Consider the following 19,735-nt stretch of genomic DNA (forward strand, 5'->3'; position numbering starts at 1 on the left):
TCAAAGGCTTCTCAGTAAGTTCCAAGACAATTGTGTGCTCCTCAGCAATTGTATGCTGCCCCATCCCTGGAAGTGTTCAAGGCCAGGCTGGATGAGGCTTTGAGCAACCTAGTCTAGTGTGAGATGTTCCTGCCAATCGTAGGGAGGCTGGAACAGGATGAGCTCTAAGGTCCCTTCCAACCCAAACTATTCTGTGATTCTCTGATTCTAGACACTCCTCAAGACTTTACTAAGGTCTGAGACTAGATTGGTCCAAATTCTTCACATAAATGGGCGAGAAGGGCTTCACCTAAAGTTGTAAGAACACTTCCTGAGTCATTATATAGTTCTTGCTTACTGCTACAGTGTTAGGAAAAAAAAGAAAAAAAAAAAAAAAGCATTTTTAAAAACAACTTTTGGGGTTTTGGGGAAGAAATGTTAGAGCTTGCTGTAGAATGAAGTATTAAACAGTCTCCCTCAGATTCAGAAGTTTTCATTCAGTTCTTCCTGTACAACACTTGTTACTGACCATACAGCTATGGTGTGATAATGTTTCAGGTGCAGCAGGAACCAGTATTACTAACATCATAAAGCTCATTAGTTTATCTGACACTCTAACCAAGCTGTTTTCACTGGCAACTCTTGCTTTGGATTAAGGTGAGCAGTCTCACTAATGAAGGTCAATTCTGAAACTAGGTATATCAGATTAAAGTTTAAAACTATATTCATGTTTAGGAAGAAAAAGAGTCAGCATTTTCAAATAAAAAGCTGAAAATGGAGTGAAGAATCTGGAGAAGAAAGAGTACATAGCAACTCTCTCACTGACAGGAAGATTAAAAAAGATATTGAGACAAAGATATGAGTGTCTTATGCTTTCTCAAAGCATGACCATCAATTCCTAGCAAAGCTGCTTAGCATCCTGCATTGGTAGCAGTACGGCACTTCAGATCAGCAAAGTGTTTTTATAAAGCTGTATTTACAAGGCCATTTAAAGATGCAACTTCGTCATTCGGGTAAGGCCTAGGTGGCACAGTCTAAAAAAACAAATCAGAAGATGGAAACTTAATTTTTTATGCCTTTATGTTCTAAAGCATATCACCTGAACAAGAATTAACTAGTACAGCACCTGGCAGTATTTACCTTGCTCAGAGGAGAAGGAGCCCCAGATCTACAAGAAGAAAAGGGAGTTTTGAGATAAGTACATTTCTGTAAACTATGTTTCTGGTCACCACAACACATGCCAAAAGACCAAAAATAAAGCATCACAACTGTCTTGATCTCTACAACTGCACACCCTCCCCTTTTTCAAACTTCTATGTGTCACTTTAGAGAAGTAATGCAAATTGTTACTTCAAAGCATAAATTAATCTTTTTAGCTAATTAGTATCACAGAATTATTCTGCCTTTTAAATAAGCTCTACGGAATGGAGGAAAGGCAAAGATGCATGCAAATGTCTTGCTTTAGGGCATACAGAAGCCAGCAGGAAATAATTATTGGGGCAAAACACAGCCGTATTATAAAATCCTACAAGGGTAGCAAAGTAAGACCAATAGAAAAGCAGTTATCTAATACTAGTCTTCTGAGAACATATAAACCAATTTCCTACCAGTCTACCGTTCTTTTAAAGAAAGTCAGGATCACTTTAAAATAATATTTTAAAGTAGGGAAAAAATTAGTTGTGAAGTCCCAAGCTGAAGATTCTCCCACATGCAAGACAAATCACACCAATGTTAATCTATGCAGCCTTAATCGTAAGTTAGAACACGTCAGTGCGTTTGTTTACTTTCATTATTATGGGGTATGAAAATACTGCTACTTATTTTTAAAGCTGCTTTGATCTAAGAGATGAAAAATTACAATGACATTGATAATGAAAAGAGGAGTTGAAGTTAAAACTTGAACTAGTACTGAACTAGCATCCATCCTATTAGGTTGAATCAATTGAATAAGTCCTAGGAGCTGTAGAACTGATTAGAAGATCTGGAATTAAGATAGAAATGACTACAAGTAACTTAGTAGCTATGTACAATAGCAAGCAACAGTTTAGGTACAATTTAAATAAGATATCTGTTTCTAACAGTTCAAGACATCTTAAAAAACAAACAAACATACCAAACAGAACCATAACCACATCTGCATGCAAGTGATATGTAAACATATATACTTACCCTTCACTAAATTGCAAGGGAAGCAACAGCAAAAGAGAAAACATAATTTTAGCTTAATTCTTCCTAGAGTTAGCCATGACAAGTATCTAGTAAGAAGATGCAAAGCCATTAGAAAACAAAACATTTTTGACAATAAAAGCCTTAGCAGTGGGGAAAAATAGTTCCTTCCAGGACTGCTCCATAGTTAATTTTACTTTGTTAGGAAAGTGTCCACTTATTCAGTGTCTCTCCCACACCCCAGTAAGATAAATAGTTGCTATTAAGATAATTTTGCAAGGGAAAGTAAAAGCATAGTCACCACAGCTTTTTTTCCAACTAAGTGACTAAAGGAGACTGGGGGAGGCAAACCTAAATATCATCTAGTCTCAAATTTTTAGTTTTGCCTTGCTACATTTCTCAAAATATATACCTACTTGTTGCCAGGTTTTTTTCCTTCCAGGGAGTTTAGGTGTTGCTCAAGGGTCTCCATAAGACTGCTAGGAGCCTTGAAAACAGAGAAAGATAAACTTCTAAACACGTTACATTGACATAACAGTACTAAAAACCTAGCACAAAAGTCCCTTAGGTCCACCATGTGCACACTCATGCTGTTACCTTATTTGCAACACTGAAAATAGTGGATTTCCATGCTAGAAGTATTCAAGCAAAGAGAGCTTTTGAAAGATGTGTTCAAATTCACAAAGAGAAAACATTTACCTCTGCTAAACAGAGCCTGAAACTTACATCCAGGATGTGCTCATCATGCTTTGAGTCAGTTTTAGACATTGACAACAGCACAGGCATCCACAGAGTCAATTTTAATAGTAACAGGTTCTTTTTAGTTCTACTTTTAGCCAGATATACAGCATGTAATTTATGACCAAAGGGTTGCATAATATTTGTATATCTAATCAGAACTAACTAAAAGTCTGTTCCAATGCCCATGAAAGCAGTTACCTTTGATTCAAGACTCTCAAAAATCACAATTCCACCTTTTAGCTAAGTTTTCTCAAAACTATGCAGAAGTTACCAAGCTCAACAGGTAATGAAAATTTCAGAAAGATTACCATTTTAGATATTGACAAACATAAACTTTTTCAAGCCTCTCTGATCTCAGGTTTAATTTTAAGCAACATTTTTTGGCAATACCCCCAGGCATGCATTTGCTGTTACAATGGGAGTTAAGAAAAGTAGTCAAATGCAAACGACAGTGTGCTTAGCTACTTCAGTATAAAAATAATGTCAGATAAGTAGAATCCTACAAGATCAACAAGCAAGGAGGAAACACTTGAAAGATACAGTAGCATGTAATAGTAAGGTATTTCATCAGGGTTACCATTTGATCATTGGTACAGTCTTTAAAAGGGGATTTCTCTTTATCAGTGTCTTTCAGATCAACCAGAATTCCTGACAGCAATACCTATGGTATTTTTCATAAATATTGTCTTTAATTTCAGTATATATGAATGAATCAAAAAAAGTTAGTTTGCCATGCTTGAAAACAGACTTTCCACTGCCCATATTTACATTACCCTAAAAACAGTTTTCTGGCTTCAGGATGCTTAGTACCTGCTAGTAGTAACACACAGCTATGTGTACTTATAACATCTGCCTATTAATTTTAACATTAAACTGAGCAGTAAGGTAAAATTTTCTGCATGTGTTAAGTGCTCAAAAAATTCTTAACTGAGGGCTTGAATTTAAATATGTCTCATGTACATACACAAAGCAGAAACATATTAACATTTACTGCTATTACAGAACTATGTTTATTTGTTTTTAAATAGCATAAGCACAAGAAATATTTTGGCTAAAAACAAATGACTTTGTTCATCTTTTTCTTGCTGCTGAAGAATACTTAGCAACAAGTGTCTCCTTCACTGAAGAACAGATTCAGACTTCCATGTATTCAAAAAGGCTATAGCGTAAGAAACAAGTTGTGTCTAGGCAAGCATGTAAACGGAAAGCTATGTTTCAAAAAAATAAAATTAAATTAAATTAAAACACAATTATTTCCTCTAATGAACTGCAGCTCTACACAATTTAATTATCCTTCAAATACATTATTCACAGGTTTCTGAAAACGCAACAAGAAAACATGAAACTCATCTGGGAAGCAGAATTCACAGAAGCAGCTTTAGAAAATTTCTAACCAGATGCAACACTTTGGAAATTAAATATCATCTGGTATCCAATTTGTGACTCTGAACATTGCTTAATTTCTTCTAGATACTGCTTCTGTTAGATTAATCTATTGCTCTGCATCATGGGGGATATGGGTTCTCCACTAGCTATCTGGGGGAAGACTGACATGTTTTAAGATTTGCTAATAACTGTAAATGAGCCAATCTCCCTAGCTGCCAAGATGCTTTCTCAGCTTCCAAAACCTTGCAGCCAAACCAGAAAGTTCAAAGACGACAGCTATCAACTTCTATTTCAGTACTGTGACTGCTTGCTTGGATTTAAATAGATGCACACACATCAAATGTCAACACAGACAGCTTCTTGTGGAATAATACTGACTATTGCTTGTATTAGGAATTTAGGTATATCATTGATATTTTAGCTTTGTTACCTGAAATTATTATTACATATAATTATATATTAGATGTTGAAATTCATCTTTTTTTATTTCTCACTGAAATACACTGCCTAGATCTTGTTCACAATCTCTAGAGAATGTTGCGGATTAGCTTCAGCAAGTAAGTCCCAAACAGCAGCCTGTGGAAGAACAGTTATGCTGGACTATTTGAGATTTAGGTTTGCTATCAGATATCACATGTAGCAGTTGAGTTAAGGTTTGACTAGATGACCTTAGAGGTCTTTTCCAAGAGAACCCATTAAGCACCAAGTTGGCTGAATGTCCTACTTCAGTTACTTCAGAACAGAGTATGGTATTCCATACACTACTACAATTCTGTTTCCTCAGCCGAAAACTTTGAGCAGAATTTATGGATTTCAGATGCTACAGGGCTATAAACATTAACAGTCTCCATATTCATATCATGTCTGAGTTTCAGACTTATTATCTGGCTCTTCTAACCAAGAGAACCAACACTCTGATGCTGATTTATACCAGGTTTTCAAGAGGCTTTACAAAACTTCATAGTCATAGGTTATTATCACTTAAGATTTACAACTGCTAAACTGCTTTGGGTTGCTCTTCTGTTCCTATTTTATTGGCATTGAAACTACCACAAGTCCAAAGTCTTCTGTATGAATCCTCTCCTCCAAGTAAATATCCTTTTCACATTAAACACAGAGCCAGGCACTCAAGCCTGTTTGCAAAGTATATTGTAAAAGTGCCAGCACAATAGGTTTTAAGCAATAGCAGCACTGGTGAATTTCAATGTTCAAGTTTTATTACATACGGACACAATTCAGCAATCAAATCATGACTTCTGCATTTAAACTTAGAGTTTAATGTACCTAGACCAACACAGTAGTGCTATCACTGCTCTGAATTTCATCTCTGGTCCAAGATAGTGTCAGGATGAGATTATGAAGCAAGTCACAACACAATATCTATGCTGTCTGTTGTCAAAGACAAAATTGCTCTACAGGCAGTGAGAGTCTGTTCTTTAGCAAGGAAAGAGCATCACAGTTCACCCTCCAGCTGCAGGTTGGAAGCCATCATGAAAGACATTAATCTAGTTATATCAGTATTCATAAAGAGCTTCTGGCAGTTCTTGTCTTATTTACAAATTGGGAGGGCTTTAAAATATTTTGTGGTGTGAATTTCTACAAACATTTAGACTCCTGGTATACTTATTAATTACTAAACATTTATTACACAGATCCAAAAAGACTACAAAAGAGGCTTGAGGCTTACCTGTGTAAGATCAGGGATATCACCTTTGTCAATTCCAACTTGCTGTGGATTTTTAAGAAAGGAGGTAGAATGTAAGCATATTGTTCCATGGCAGCAGGCATTCATTTTGACTACAACAGTGGCACACTCATCAACCTACAATGTTTTTTGTCTTTAAAAAAAAGACTACAAAGCTAGTATGTGCAGATGCCCACTTTTTTCCAGTAGCTATTCCATTACCTTCAACAACTTGCAGCAGTCTCTTTCTTCTGCCCTGGTAAAGTTCATACCCCCTACTGCAAATCAGGTAGGGCTTTCCAGACATGTATCCTTGTCTCAGAGGGCAGCATCAATGAACTGCCAAACATGTATTACTCAAAAGATACTTGACTATCCTAACAAAGTTTTCTTCTGAAATTCATCCAATGAGAAGGTCCTACAAGACACTGCTTACAAAATGTTAATGCTGTTTTTCTACCCTTCTCTCCTAGTGTTTCAAAGCAAGATGAGGTGTCAGTCTGCAATCTTTTGTTAGTCATCCTGTTGTTTAAATATGGCTCTTCAAAGTGCCTGTTGGTTTAGGTTTTGCAAAAGAGCAAGCTTCACTGCAGCTACTAATCCTGAAGTACAGGCAATGTAATCCCTGTCGTGTAAAGCTGACCTACAGGTGCTTGAAGTACTTCTCAAAGATCTGAAGTCTTCGTGCCACCACTCTCTCCACAGTGACATCAGACATTACATGCCACTCAGCAGTCTAGCAGGCTCCTTCATAAATAGTTAAACTAGCAAAGAAACAAATATTTTATTCAACTCATTACTTCTGCCCTTTATAATGAAGCATGAAACAAGGAAAGTGTGCATCTTGTGCCAAGGAGCCAACTACAACAAATAAGAACCCAGCAAAAGAGTTAACTAACCATGTAATATTTGTATTATCCACAGAAGAGAATGATAACTAGAATGAAAATCAGGAAATTTTCACTTTGCAGTAACTTATAGTTGGCTGCAAAGGCTTAACAAGGAGACTTATAAATTTTTTATTCTTATTCTTATGTTCAAGCCTGCCCTAGAAACATAGATTTTGCACTTCCATGAAATACTGCTGTGGTTGCAGTCATGTCATCCATTACATTACCAGGAAAGTTGAGGCTGGCTGCACAGTAGAGACATATGGAAAGCCTACACAGGGCTTACTAGTTCAAGAAGAGCTGAATAAGCAGATCCAATCATTTCTATACTGCCTCACATTTATGTACAGTGAGTCAGTTGCTTAACAAGTACAATTAATATTTTATATTGATGCTAAAATATTCACGAAATACTAAAGTGCCAGACTCCAGAAGACTGGAAGTCACTTACCTCTGCAACTTTAAGAAACTCTGATACTCTGGTCATTCGAGTAAGAAATCGTTTGTAGATTTCAAGAGCATCTTTACATTGTCCCTTTTTCATTTCAAAAAATTTCTCTAGAGAAATAATTTGGCAAATTTCAGTTAAGGTATCTTACATTAGGTCTGTATTCATCAGCAACTCTAGTTTTCAGGAAAACCATATTTCAAGAATATTGCACTTCATTAACATTTCTCTACCTGGACATCAATCTAGTGGCGTTCCTAGTCCTTAGTAGAACTCAGAAGTTGGACCTGCTGGGAAGCCTAAGAATTATATAGACTGGAAAACTGCACCTCAAGCAGCCACAACATTGTGTGAGATGTAAACCAGGTTTTTAAAGACAAATAATGAACATACAAAGTAGCTACCAACCTTAAAATTAAAAGTATTTAAAGATACTTAAACATATATTAATATATTTCCTCTCCCAAGCTGTCTTCATTCCACCATAGAACAGTACATTTTCCTACTCAAGTAATTCCCTTAAGTTGGTTAGTGTCTGTTAACAAGCACAACTGCCACATATTTCAACCTGAACTCACACTTTAAGTAGCAGTAGACACTGAAATCTCAATTCAATCGTTATGCCCAACACATTTGTATCTGCTCCATCAGCTTTCCATGCCTATAGTTTCAATCAAAATACCTGGGACTTACTTTTATGATGTATCATTATGAAATAACATTACAACAAGGATACAAGACCAGCATTTGAGCTTCATCTGTTTGCTTTTTCAGTCTTTGCAACTTATTTTCCTCCTTTTCTAGTTTCAGCCAGACTTTTAGGACAGTCATGATGGCCAAGTAAGCAGAGTTTCTATCTTTATAGACCAGCTGAAGTGCTCAAAGGTTTTAGTAGTTGAACCTTATTTTCTACAAGGTCAGTTCTATTTTCTATAGTATAAGGCAGCTCCTGGTTTGGGGATTCATAACAAAGCCACCTGCGGAGATTGCTTAAGGTGTGTTATGTTATTGATCACGCCTAGTTTTCTGAGCTTCAGAACATGCTTGCAGCCTTGCACAAACATTGCAGGTTGGCTGTAAGGAAGTTTCTGGGATAAGACCCAGCTTTGGCCATCAGAATCTTATTCAGGAACATATTACTTCATATAAGGCATATAGCATATTTACATAACATATTTAACAGAAAGATGAATCTGGACATTTTTAAAGAAATCAAACAGCAAAAGCTGCTTTGCTAAACTTGTTGGACATATTACGCAGGTTCACACAGCACTGTATGTTTCTTTAAGCATAGTGCTTAGTGATCAGTATCTTTAAACCATAAAATTTTAAGAACATATGGAAATCCAGCCTCAGATGAACACTAATGTATGAGGTTAAGGCTTAAAGTCTTGTCTCACTTCTCACTTCAGAATAGAATAGTCAAAAACAATGTATTGTCTATATGAAAGTTACACATACACACACCACAAAGAAGAAAAAAAAAAAAAAAAAAAAGGAAAAAAGTGAAGCAGATCTAAAACTCCTTTTTCACTTGCTCGTGGTATGTGAAATATAGACACTGGTTTACTTACCTAATAAGTTAATAACCCCATCATTGTAGCAAGCAAAAAGTTTGATAAGATCTTTAAACAGAAGCATGAATGCAGCATTTATGACACCATTTGTCAGTTCATTTGGATGAACCTACAAATAAAATACCAATTAGTTACAACAAATTTATCGAATGCAATCAGCAGCTTTACTTTATACCAGCTACCTGGTGCTGTTATTGATGGAATCAAGTACTGAATACAAATTTTCACACATGCACACACACACACACACACAAACACACAATAAACAAAGTCTTTTTCTGTTTCAGTTAGGAGATGACAGTTTGCTTTTTTATTTCCAACTACTCCAGAACAAACCACTACAGCAGAAGAGTATCCCCAACAACAGTAAATGTCTTAGTCTTGATTTCTTCACAAAGAGGTGGAAAGCAAGGACACTTAACAAAGCTTTAATAAAGCTGGACAAAAGGAGTGAGTTCATAGCATTGTTTAAAAAAAGCCTCAGTGGCCTAGTAGGTAATACTGTTAGGTTAATGAAGTGAAGACTCTTCCAGTTCTCAGGTTAACTTGGGCAGAAAATTGCTTGTTTATTAAAAGATCTCTTTTGTTAAAAAGAAGGAAAAGTAGAGGGAAAAAAGTCTTCCAAGACAATTATCACAATTCCTAAGCCATTTAAGTAACAAAAACACATTAGTCAAACCATGTGCTACTAAAGGCTTTCCCCTGAAAGCTGTAGTGGGCCCTGTCTTCCATCTAGGAATGAGTCCTTCCACCCATCAAGAACAGAAAAAATTCAAGACTGATTCTTCAAAGATGTCTTTGCAATATTACTCTGTACTTCCAACTGATCCAAATGATTTTTATCCTTAAAGCAGATAAATAATACCACCAACATTAATAACATTATAGATAAATTGAAGACACGTTGCTATGAATAGACTAGATTAAAGTTTAGTCAATTCACATAGAGCTGAAAACAAGGTGAAAGTTTTAAGGAAGCAAAACAATACTTGAGGAGTTTAAAGGGCGTCCCCTTAAAAAGAAGCTGGTTACCAAAAGACAGAAAAAAAAAAAAAAAAGATTCTTTAATCTCATTTTGTTCCACTTTTTCCTCTCATCGATGGAAAACATGCATCACTCCATGCTCTGAGTCAACCTTCCTCAACAGCCCTCATTTCCCATTCTGTTACCCTACAAGAAAATCCACATTTGCGCATTTCATACATACAGAAAAGTGCCATCTTTTACCGCACTATACCTCAGTGAGACACCAAAAAATGAACGTTTTTCCAAATAATGGGAAGATCTGTAAAATATTACCTATAAGGTGAAATATGTTATTTACAGTGCAGCATTTTAAATCACTGCTTAGTGTTAATGCTGGGTCAGCTTCAATACATACATCAAATTCAAGTAGTGCATCAATTTGTTCCTGTAGTATTGGCATACTCTTCAGTAGCTTTTCAGGAGCCATTGTCCTCATTACCCCATCAGCTCTGCAAGAGGGAATACAGATCAGAAGCCATGGCATTCTCTCTCTCTCTCTCCCCCCAAACTGATTTACTATCTAAATTTAAGCTTAACCCATTTCAAATTGTTGGAGTACTGACTGATTCTCCTGCCTCCCTCAATATCACAAGAGCTGGCATGGAAAGCACTTCATCCAGCCACCACCCCTGACAGCAGGTGAAGAAGAGTTTTTATGTCAGTGATGAATGCGAGAGATTGATCTTTTTGTGGAAAGAAGACAGAGAGTTTGAATAACTTGACAAGAAATACTATTGCAGAAGGGCTTAGAGTCTTTGTACATTAACTTTGTTATGAATAACTAATGACAACTCATTGCTGAGAGTGTTTTTTAATGACATGTCTATGGTCACTGAAGACAAAAAAAAAAAAAAAAGACAACTCTATAGATTGTGGGTGGTTTCCTTTTTTTTCCATAAAGTGCCACAATATATGCATGTCAATACCTTAAATCAGGGCAGCCTTTGCTAAGAGCTTCTTACCATAGGACACTTTCCTCTCTGTTCTTGGGTACTAATTAATTCCATTATTTCTTCATAATGCTATCACTGACTTTGAACTGCCTTAACAGTCCTGACCTTTATTCCAATGGGATCATCTAGTAGTTATGGACATGTAGCGTTTCTTATTTGCAGCCCACAGTAGTTTTCATGCATAACCATTTTTCTCTCTGAATATCACAAACCCACTCAACAGTCATCATATATTGACCCATTCTGGCCACTGACAGGTATGGTATCTCCTATTCAGGTAGGCATACCACTGTTTACACTTATTTTATGCTATACTCTTAGGCACTTTATTTTGAGAATCAGAAATAATGTGTACAGAAGGGCTTTGCAGCAACACATAGCAAGGCAGAAATTGAAGGAAGCCCAGCAACCCAAACTTACATTTATATAACTTAAAGTGTTTGAAGGCACCATGTGACAAAGGGAACTTAAGATGTAGGACAACTGCGCTCTGCTGGATCAAAGCCTTCCTGGAATATCAATCCATCTAGCTACTAACTTTATGTCAAAAACTTATAAGTGATTCATATTCCAGACGGAATCAAAGGATTACTCTGATTCCTGTTACTGGAATAGCATCCAGCTACACTACAAAACTGTTACAGTAGGCCCTACATTGTCTAGCAGTTTGAGATAGCCAGAGATGAAAACCTAGAATTGATGTCTGTGTTAGCAGAATCCAAAGCAGAATACAAAGCTGCAGAATATACCAAAACTGCCAGAACGATCTCATATGTAACTCATCATTAGAAAGGACAACTTTAACATGCAGTCACTATATAGCAACTATACCTTCAGTGGGTGTTAAGCCACTTACAGTATAGTTAATGCTTCAACAGATAATCAGTTGAAGTCAGTATAGTTATACTATCGTTATAGTACAGTCGATACTACAGTATAGTTAATGCTTCAAGAGATAATCTAGTGCTATGGAAGACCCAGTTGAGACCAAAAAATGTTCTGAGAAATACCAAGATGCTATTATGAGCACAGTTAATTTTTTTTTTTTTTTTTAAACACAACCTTTGTGGCAAAAAAAAAAAAAACACACAAGTTTACAGCTTTGTTCTGTTCACTTTATAACTGTTTGCTAAGTTGCCTCCTAAGAACTTCAGGTGTTCACTTGATTTTCCCTCATAATTTGACATCTTTGTTATGGAAAGTGTTTGGAGTAATGAAACATCCTAAATATAGATTAAGAGCATTTCCTTCCACAAATTCTAAAACACAGCTTCCTTGCAACACAATTCATTAAGAGTCAGATTTAATACCTAGAACTAAAAGCTCCTGTTCTTCAAGGCACCTTAAATTAGTCTTCAATATTTGGCTTAGTACCCACAGTCTTTCCTCTTCATCTTGTGTAATTTTAACCAATTATAAATACCTAAGAAATCCAACTGTTTTGGTGTTTCATTGTGGCTAATAAAAGAATTGTCATTAAGAAAATAAAATTAAGAATAATGCCATAAATAGTTTTTTTTATGGGTCTGGCAACCCAATCAGTCTACATCTCTAAACTTTGCTTACCCTTTCTTCACTCTTGCAAAATCAAATGCCATTTGTCTGTAGGAAAATGCTTTTTCATTCAAGTATCTGCTATATCGCCTTATAAAGGTGGACATGTCATAACCTGAAAAAAAACAAAAAACAAAAAAAAAAAAACAGGTACGTGTTTTACATTTAATTTGTATGCTTGTTTGGAGGTTCTTTAGTAAACAGTAACATACAGTCAGCATACCCTACAATATACAACTCCACATACAGAACTGGCATCAGAAGACATCTTTCTGCCTCTGAAAAAAATACGGCAGTGCAGCATTGAATCAATCTACTACTGCTCTTTACTACCAACAGTTGTATCCAATGCACCAATGGCAGGATTCCTGTGGAAACCTACTAGTGGCTCCTACAGAGTTACATGGTAACGTGGATTGATGGTGAAATTAGTTACCCCTCTCTGTAAACATGAAAAATGCCAATTTAACAGAAAGAATATACTTAACTGTTATATGGCTTCTATGATTGATTTCAAATTACAACTGCCATTTTTCTACATACATCAGTCCCGCAAGTTCTTACATGGACCCTCAAAATTCCCCCAACTAGATTTACTAGAAGAAAGAAATTATGTCAGCATTCACAAATATTGGTGAAGTTGTTACACCAGAGATATTCAAGGCAAGCAGCCTCGAACTTCAATAGTCTTTAAGTCTATAAAATTTCTGAACAGTTAGAATTACACTCTGTTTTTTTCATTCAGTGCTGCTTCTTCTAAGTTACTGAAATGTATGCAGAATGCAACTGATTATCCTCTTTGTTATGGGTCCTTTTTTGCTACCTTCCTTAAAATCCACGTCCCTCAACTTAGTCATCAACTGTATTTTTCCTTAATATCTCTCTATGCTAAGCATTACTGCCAACTCAGGCTTATTACTACCATCTTCTGATGATTCATTATCTATGACACTGATCTGTTATCTACAAAACTAATGTAAGTTTAGAGAGATCAGCAAAGTACACAAAAGCATGCATGGAACAGAATTCACATTTGCCAAATACCAGTATTTTTGAACATGCAAATCATGTTTTGCTTGGAGAAACAGAGGTTTAATATTATGGGGGATTTCTTCCTGCCCTATGTAACTATTTCTAAAAGACACTTAAGTCTTTTTGGTTTCACATGCCTCCAACAAGAGATGAAGTAACATGGCATTACTTTATTTTGCCCACTAGAAGATTTCACTAATACACCTTTCATTTTGCAGGAACTGAGAAACATTGTTGTGAAAGTATCCAGGAGTTCCCATTTCACTTGAGATCCTGTATTAAGTAGTTATAAAAATGTGCTACTGAATCATTTTTATATTATTAACTTCTTATGAATGGAGAAGCAAATTAACAATAGTATCTTATTTAGGATCTTACTAAGGTAATAGGCATGAGTAGGCTTACCATGAGATCCACTTTTGTCCAGAAAATTGCTGAGGTTGAACAATGTGTTTCTAGATGCCAGATACTGAATGAATCTCTGCAACACAAAGTTATTTCTTATCACAGGCTATATCTGAAGATTTTGTACCTCCTAGCAAGAAGACTACTTGTCTAGCTCCAGTATACACACATGAAAACCCAGATTTTTTTCACAGCCTACTATACTTTCCTCAAAACCTTTTTCATCCATTCAGATTAATTATGTTTAGCCTAAATCTCTTCTAAATATCTTAATGCACACATAAAAACAAATTCTGTACAAAATATTGATCAGAATGAAGGAGCAGTAAGACCAGCTAATTCTCAGAGATTTGAGAAAGCATAAGATTTATTTGCTTGCAAAGCAGCATATTCAGGCGAGTCCCAGACTTATTGATCCACCAGGCTTAGGCCCTCAGCTTGGCAGAAACTGATTTTAATAACTAGTAGGCCCCACATTGAATACCAGGACTAACAGACTGAAATGATCATTGAACACAAATCAGAGTGTTGGCTCAAAGTTGGAACATAAAAACAGGATGGGAAAAAGCTTACGCTGCAGCATCAGAGAAGTTCATTGCAACAAATGTTTTATATATTGCTAGGGAGGAAATGTTTTACGGTCATACTAGAGCACTGTGGTGGTATCATCAAACAACAATTTTGACTCTCTAGCTTAATGTCTTCAAAGCCACAAAACGCCATTAATATCATAACCAGTCACCATGCACATTCAATGTACAGAGTGAGATGGGCCATCAAGGATGCTAAAACTCTCAGAGCTTCTCTTTAGATTTTGTTCATCACTGACAGAAGTCTCAAGTACTCTTTAATGCTGCATCACCCTTTCTTCAGATAGTCCACAAATTCTGTGACCATATTGAAAGAGGCTGCTGCTTGCTCTTAACAGTATATGTAATATAAAAAAAGATACAGATAATCAGCGGCTGCTAAAAGTAAGTTTGGAAGTTTGTTTCTCATAAATAATAATTCTTGCTCTTTTTTTTTTTTTTTTTTTTTTTTTTTTTTTTTTTTTCTCTCAGGTCCTTACTGGTTCAGAGAGATGCCTTTGCACTACAAACATTTTCAGCTTTATGCTTACCTCATTGCCATGAACCATTAGATGATGTGTGGTAACTAAGGCTTTGAATACAACCACCCAGCTACTATTTGTTGCTCGCTCAAAAAGCGTATCAGCCATCTGAGGAATATTCACATTTGTTTCATTAGTTGCTTGGATCAAGTCTGTAGGAGAGACAAAAGGAAGGTTTTAGGTGCTACAAATATGACAAAAAAGTCTGCAGCATGCCCAGCATCTCAGCCTACAAGGCTACAGGTCATAGTTGTGATGAATAGCAAGTTCAGCACTTAAGCTCTACATTTAAAATATATATTATATACATCTCTGAAGTTATAGCAGTACATGCTGACAAAAACACTGATCTCTCCTACCCAAAAATACTAGCTTTCCAACAATTCTTTCCTGAGCTATGCCCTAACCCTTCTCCATCTTCAGCCCAGGTGACTGTAGAGTACGCGATGCCATGTGACTACTGCTTGCAGATTTTCAAGTTAATTGTGACAGTTCATTGTCTCTGGATTAGATTAATAAGTATTATCAAATTCTTCACTTACAGACAGTACAGCAAGCTCACTAAACCCAGACCCATTAGGAAAAAGATGTATCACCAGAAACTGAAACTCTAGCCATCTCAGAGGTTAGAGTTTCATCAACATGCTACAGCACACCTCCTAGAGTCTTTACAGAACTAGAGAGCAGAAGAGTGCATTCAGGAGTGCATTAATACCTCTTCAACTTTAGGAAAGGAAGGAAAGATAGACATTAGCTTCTACTGAAGCATGAGTCCTGAAATTAAGATAAATACTTTAACAATAGTAGTAGAGCCACTATCCCACCTCTACTGAAAGGACCTTTAATTTACTACACCTATTACATACAGATACTTGATAGGTATCTGGCAATGACTTCCTACAAACTATTACCTAGATTTTGTGATGAAGTTGGAAACTGCATACCACAACTGCATGACTAAAACCTCTGTGATACCATACACAGCCCTGACTTCATGCAACACAAACGGCACAAAACAAAGACCTAATTGTAGAGCTGAAACTTAACCTTTGAAGACCTAAGTAAAAGAAGTTAAAAATTAAAAAGTTTGACTCCTAGACTAATCCGTATCTCTGTTACTAATGAAAATGGTCATCTTTTGATTTTCCTGAGTAACCACTGTTAATAATCTCCCACATATTTCTCCCTCCCCTGCCCCCGACTAGAAATGTTCATTTCACTATTCAAGTAATTCAGTAACAACAGATACCCTAAAGGTAGGCGTGCTATTCTGTGACTGATCCTTGTACACCTAAACTATGTGCACTTGATGCAAACACTATAGTAGTTCAGTTCACCAGGTCAGCAGGGTTTCCACTTGCTTTCCCTCCCGAGCACAACCTTATATAACAGAGGACATTAATGCTGCTAAGAGCAGAACGCCAAGGTTCAGGCTGCTGTGAAACTAACAAAACTGCTTCTGCAAGGCAAGAAAAGTCCAGAGGACACTTCAGCCAAAACAGACTGAGTTGTGTCAGCTATTGAGAACCACCTTTTGTGATCCAATACCCACTCTGCAGTACTAGAAACATTCAGAAGTTTAGTAATTCTTCTTGAAGCTTTGGCAAATGATTTTTTTTTTTAACTTCTGTTAAACAGACTCCTTTAGATAGTAGAAACTTATAGCTCAGTCAGAAGCCTAGGAAAACCATAGTACTTGTGTTTAAAATCGTCTTTTTGAATGGGCATAAAAGTTGCAAGTTGTCTTCAGTTTCCTGCTGTCAGTGGAATGACCTGTTTAGAGCTACAGAGAAACCAAGTTTAATTTTTAAGTGTTTCCTTTTTTTTTTTTTTTTTGGTGTTTTTTGTTTGTTTGGAACACCTTCTGAAATGCGTGGTTAACTTCTGTAGTCTCAGCAATACTACCCTTGAAGGAAGCTGTTCTGCAGACTAAGTATTGCAGTAGTAAAGTCATACTATTGAATGACAGCAATTCAAGCTCACAGAGTTCTAACAATTCTCCTTGATCTTGCTGTAAAAACAGGAAAATCTTTTATTCTGCAATGCTGATTAATGAATTATAGAAGATTTCCATCAGTAAAAGCCTTGATATAAACCAAAAGCAGCTTGCTAGCTCTTTACCACTTTCAGAGGTTTTGCTTCAGAAAATAGCTTTTGCTCTTAGTGTAAGGGAAAAATGCATCAAATTTGCAAGCTCTCAGTCTTAAGTTGCAGTACATAGCTCACTACAGAAAAGAGGTGGTATAAGTTGTATATTCTGTCTGTGGGTGTTAGATAATGAAACCTAAGAGCAGTCAACCCACAGTAATGCTGGCATGGCAGGCTGGAAAGCACGATTCATATACACTGCTGCAGCACTGCTTATAAAAGCACTCAGTCATTTCTGATCCACTCTGAATCGCTGGAGGGTATGGCATCTGAGTCTGCAGCTCAAAATGTTTTAGGACATGAGTAATTATAGTATGCCGAGGAGGGAGGTATGATTAAATTTAAGTGTACTACTTTCAGTGAGCAAACGAAAAAAGAAATAAACCACACATGAAGATTTTACTTATCATCTAAAGTGTGTGTGTGTGGGAATAAATAAATGAGTAAGTTAGCTAGTTAATTCTGTTCAGTCATCATGCAGAGTTAAGGAATTCAAGTTTCCGAGTTTTCTTTCTACAACACTGCAAAGCTTCTCTTAATTAGCAATTGTCAGTATCCAGAGCTACTGACAAGCATAGCTAAACTTACTGAATTCTGAGCAGAGTTTGTATGGTGGCTAAATGGAATTTTAAGATAAGGGTCAGCAAAATTTACTTGTTTTCAATGTGACAATGAAGAATAGATATGAGGAAAAAGAAAAAAATCTAGAAACTACATTTTCATTAGATATGTTTATTCAGACATTTACTGTCAGCACACAATCTTAGTTTTCAAAAGCGGAAATGAATTCAGAGTCTTCTAAGCAAGTCACAGGTGGCCTTGTTAATATGAAAGAGGTAATACTAAAAATTAGTGGATGAAGAACAGCCCATTGGCAGCCCTATTAAACAGTCTCACAAGGTTGATTCTGGCTGGGATACACAGGAATAGCATGAACAAGGATTAAAGGAAACTTCCTCATGAACTTTCTAATACCACAAATATCCATATCTGACAGCTAATAACTAAGCCCAGAAACTGAGTTTGGATACAAGTTACAGACAGAGTAAGAGTCTGGGAATTCTACAGCAATAGCAGCAAGTGTTTTCAGTGCTACTTTCAAACAAGTGTAGTTGTTGGAAAGTAAAGACCTACACCCTTCCCTTGAATTAATTCGTTTACTGCAGGAATATGTTTTGCCAAATTTTTGGTACAAATTGCCAAATCGTGGCACATGACTTCTGCTTCTTCTTTTCACATCTTGCTATTTTGAATACTCAGTCTAGAGATCCTTGTTTAAATTATATGTATAATTTAGACTTTCAGATGAAAAACTGATGTGTAACAAAAATAAAAAAAAAAAAAAAGGATGTCAATTCTTTGACATTAACTTAAATCTAAACACCAGCCTTTAAACTCCTTGACTAGCCAACTTTTTAACCCTGTCTTGAGATATCTGCAATTTAATCAGGGAAGAGAAGCAAGACTAGAGTATGATCAACACCTTCATTAATACCACGACTATTCTTCCAACTTGAGGAAGGTAGGGAGAGTTCACTGACAAAGATGGAAGTTAAGACAAGTTAGCTCCTCATGACCTGTGAAAGATGTGACTAATTTTGGTGTTTGTTAAATGTCTGGGGAAAAAAAAAAAAGAGAGAGAGAGAGAGAATAACAAAAAGACTCACTGTATTCAGAATTTCAGACTTCAATCTCATTAAAAACTGCTTCCTGATTTTAATGCCTTTGCTTTGTTTTGTTATTGTTTTTGGAATGACGAAGAATCTACAATACCTTAAAAAAACCTTCCTCATTCCTTTACATTTTCAGATTGCATTCTTAATCTTCAATTTTAATTTATTTTTTTTTTTTTTTAACTTTCAATAATAGCAGACTTGGGATTTCCAGTGCTAAGTAAATTATTCAGAATTTACATTCCAGTATATAGTGAAACAGAACTGTAGCACAAGAACACTGTTCAGGGGGATGTTGGTGCCAGCATAGCAAGAGCTACCAATTCCAGGTTGAATGAACTTGCAAGCTGCCTCTACATCTGAGCTGTGTCCCACATTCAGTTCCTAAATTTTGTTGAATCTCTCTGACAGTAACCCTACCCCTCTCCCCTTCAACCTTTCTTACCATTCCATTGAACACTACAATAGTTTTCCCAAGTGATTTTTTTTTTCTTATAAGAATTTAAACACATTGAGTATACAGAAAAGGAAATGAAGGATTGCTCAAAATCGGGGCTAGCAAATAATGGAAAGAAGTGGCTTAAAGAAAGAGTTTAAAAGCCTCAACAAAAAAGCTAAGTGGCCAAGTAACTGTAGAAGTACTCCCTTGCAAGACATTAAACTGTATCAGGAAGCTACTACACTGTTGTGTCAGCCAATGCAAGAGCTGAACTTCCAGGTCTACAGAAGGCTGGCCACAAAACAGCACCAAAAGCAGAACAAATTTATTGGCTTCTGTTTCTCCAGAAACTGCTCATGAGAACTTGAAATGATTTTAATATTGTTAGCTCCAACTATCAAGCAATCCCAAAAATGAGAGTCAGAAAGTTATCTCTGGGCATAGAGTTTAGCATCTATTACTCTTTTCAGCCCCAGCTTGCCCTATCTCCAAACATACATCATAATATGGCCCTATGAAGAAC

The 19,735-nt window shown here is 36.3% G+C and overlaps 1 protein-coding gene across 24 annotated transcripts in view; it reads right to left on the reverse strand.

Moving 5' to 3' along the window:
- SNAP91 (synaptosome associated protein 91) overlaps positions 1 to 19,735 on the reverse strand; it is a gene marked incomplete at both ends in the record, with an annotated part of 67,739 nt that overhangs the window by 33,039 nt on the left and 14,965 nt on the right. For 17 of the 24 annotated variants that reach the window (XM_084283954.1, XM_084283955.1, XM_084283951.1 and 14 more), the window contains 9 exons: positions 1,120 to 1,147; positions 2,562 to 2,632; positions 5,960 to 6,001; positions 7,298 to 7,404; positions 8,869 to 8,980; positions 10,253 to 10,346; positions 12,417 to 12,519; positions 13,842 to 13,917; positions 14,962 to 15,104. In XM_084283954.1, the coding sequence (XP_084140080.1) occupies positions 1,120 to 1,147; positions 2,562 to 2,632; positions 5,960 to 6,001; positions 7,298 to 7,404; positions 8,869 to 8,980; positions 10,253 to 10,346; positions 12,417 to 12,519; positions 13,842 to 13,917; positions 14,962 to 15,104 (776 nt within the window). The remainder of the gene's footprint in view (positions 1 to 1,119; positions 1,148 to 2,561; positions 2,633 to 5,959; positions 6,002 to 7,297; positions 7,405 to 8,868; positions 8,981 to 10,252; positions 10,347 to 12,416; positions 12,520 to 13,841; positions 13,918 to 14,961; positions 15,105 to 19,735) is intronic. The other 7 variants (XM_084283957.1, XM_084283956.1, XM_084283953.1 and 4 more) reach the window with 1 other exon arrangement.

This window comes from Netta rufina (assembly GCF_964035555.1).
Source record: "Netta rufina genome assembly, chromosome: 3".
Taxonomy (NCBI): Eukaryota; Metazoa; Chordata; class Aves; order Anseriformes; family Anatidae; genus Netta; species Netta rufina.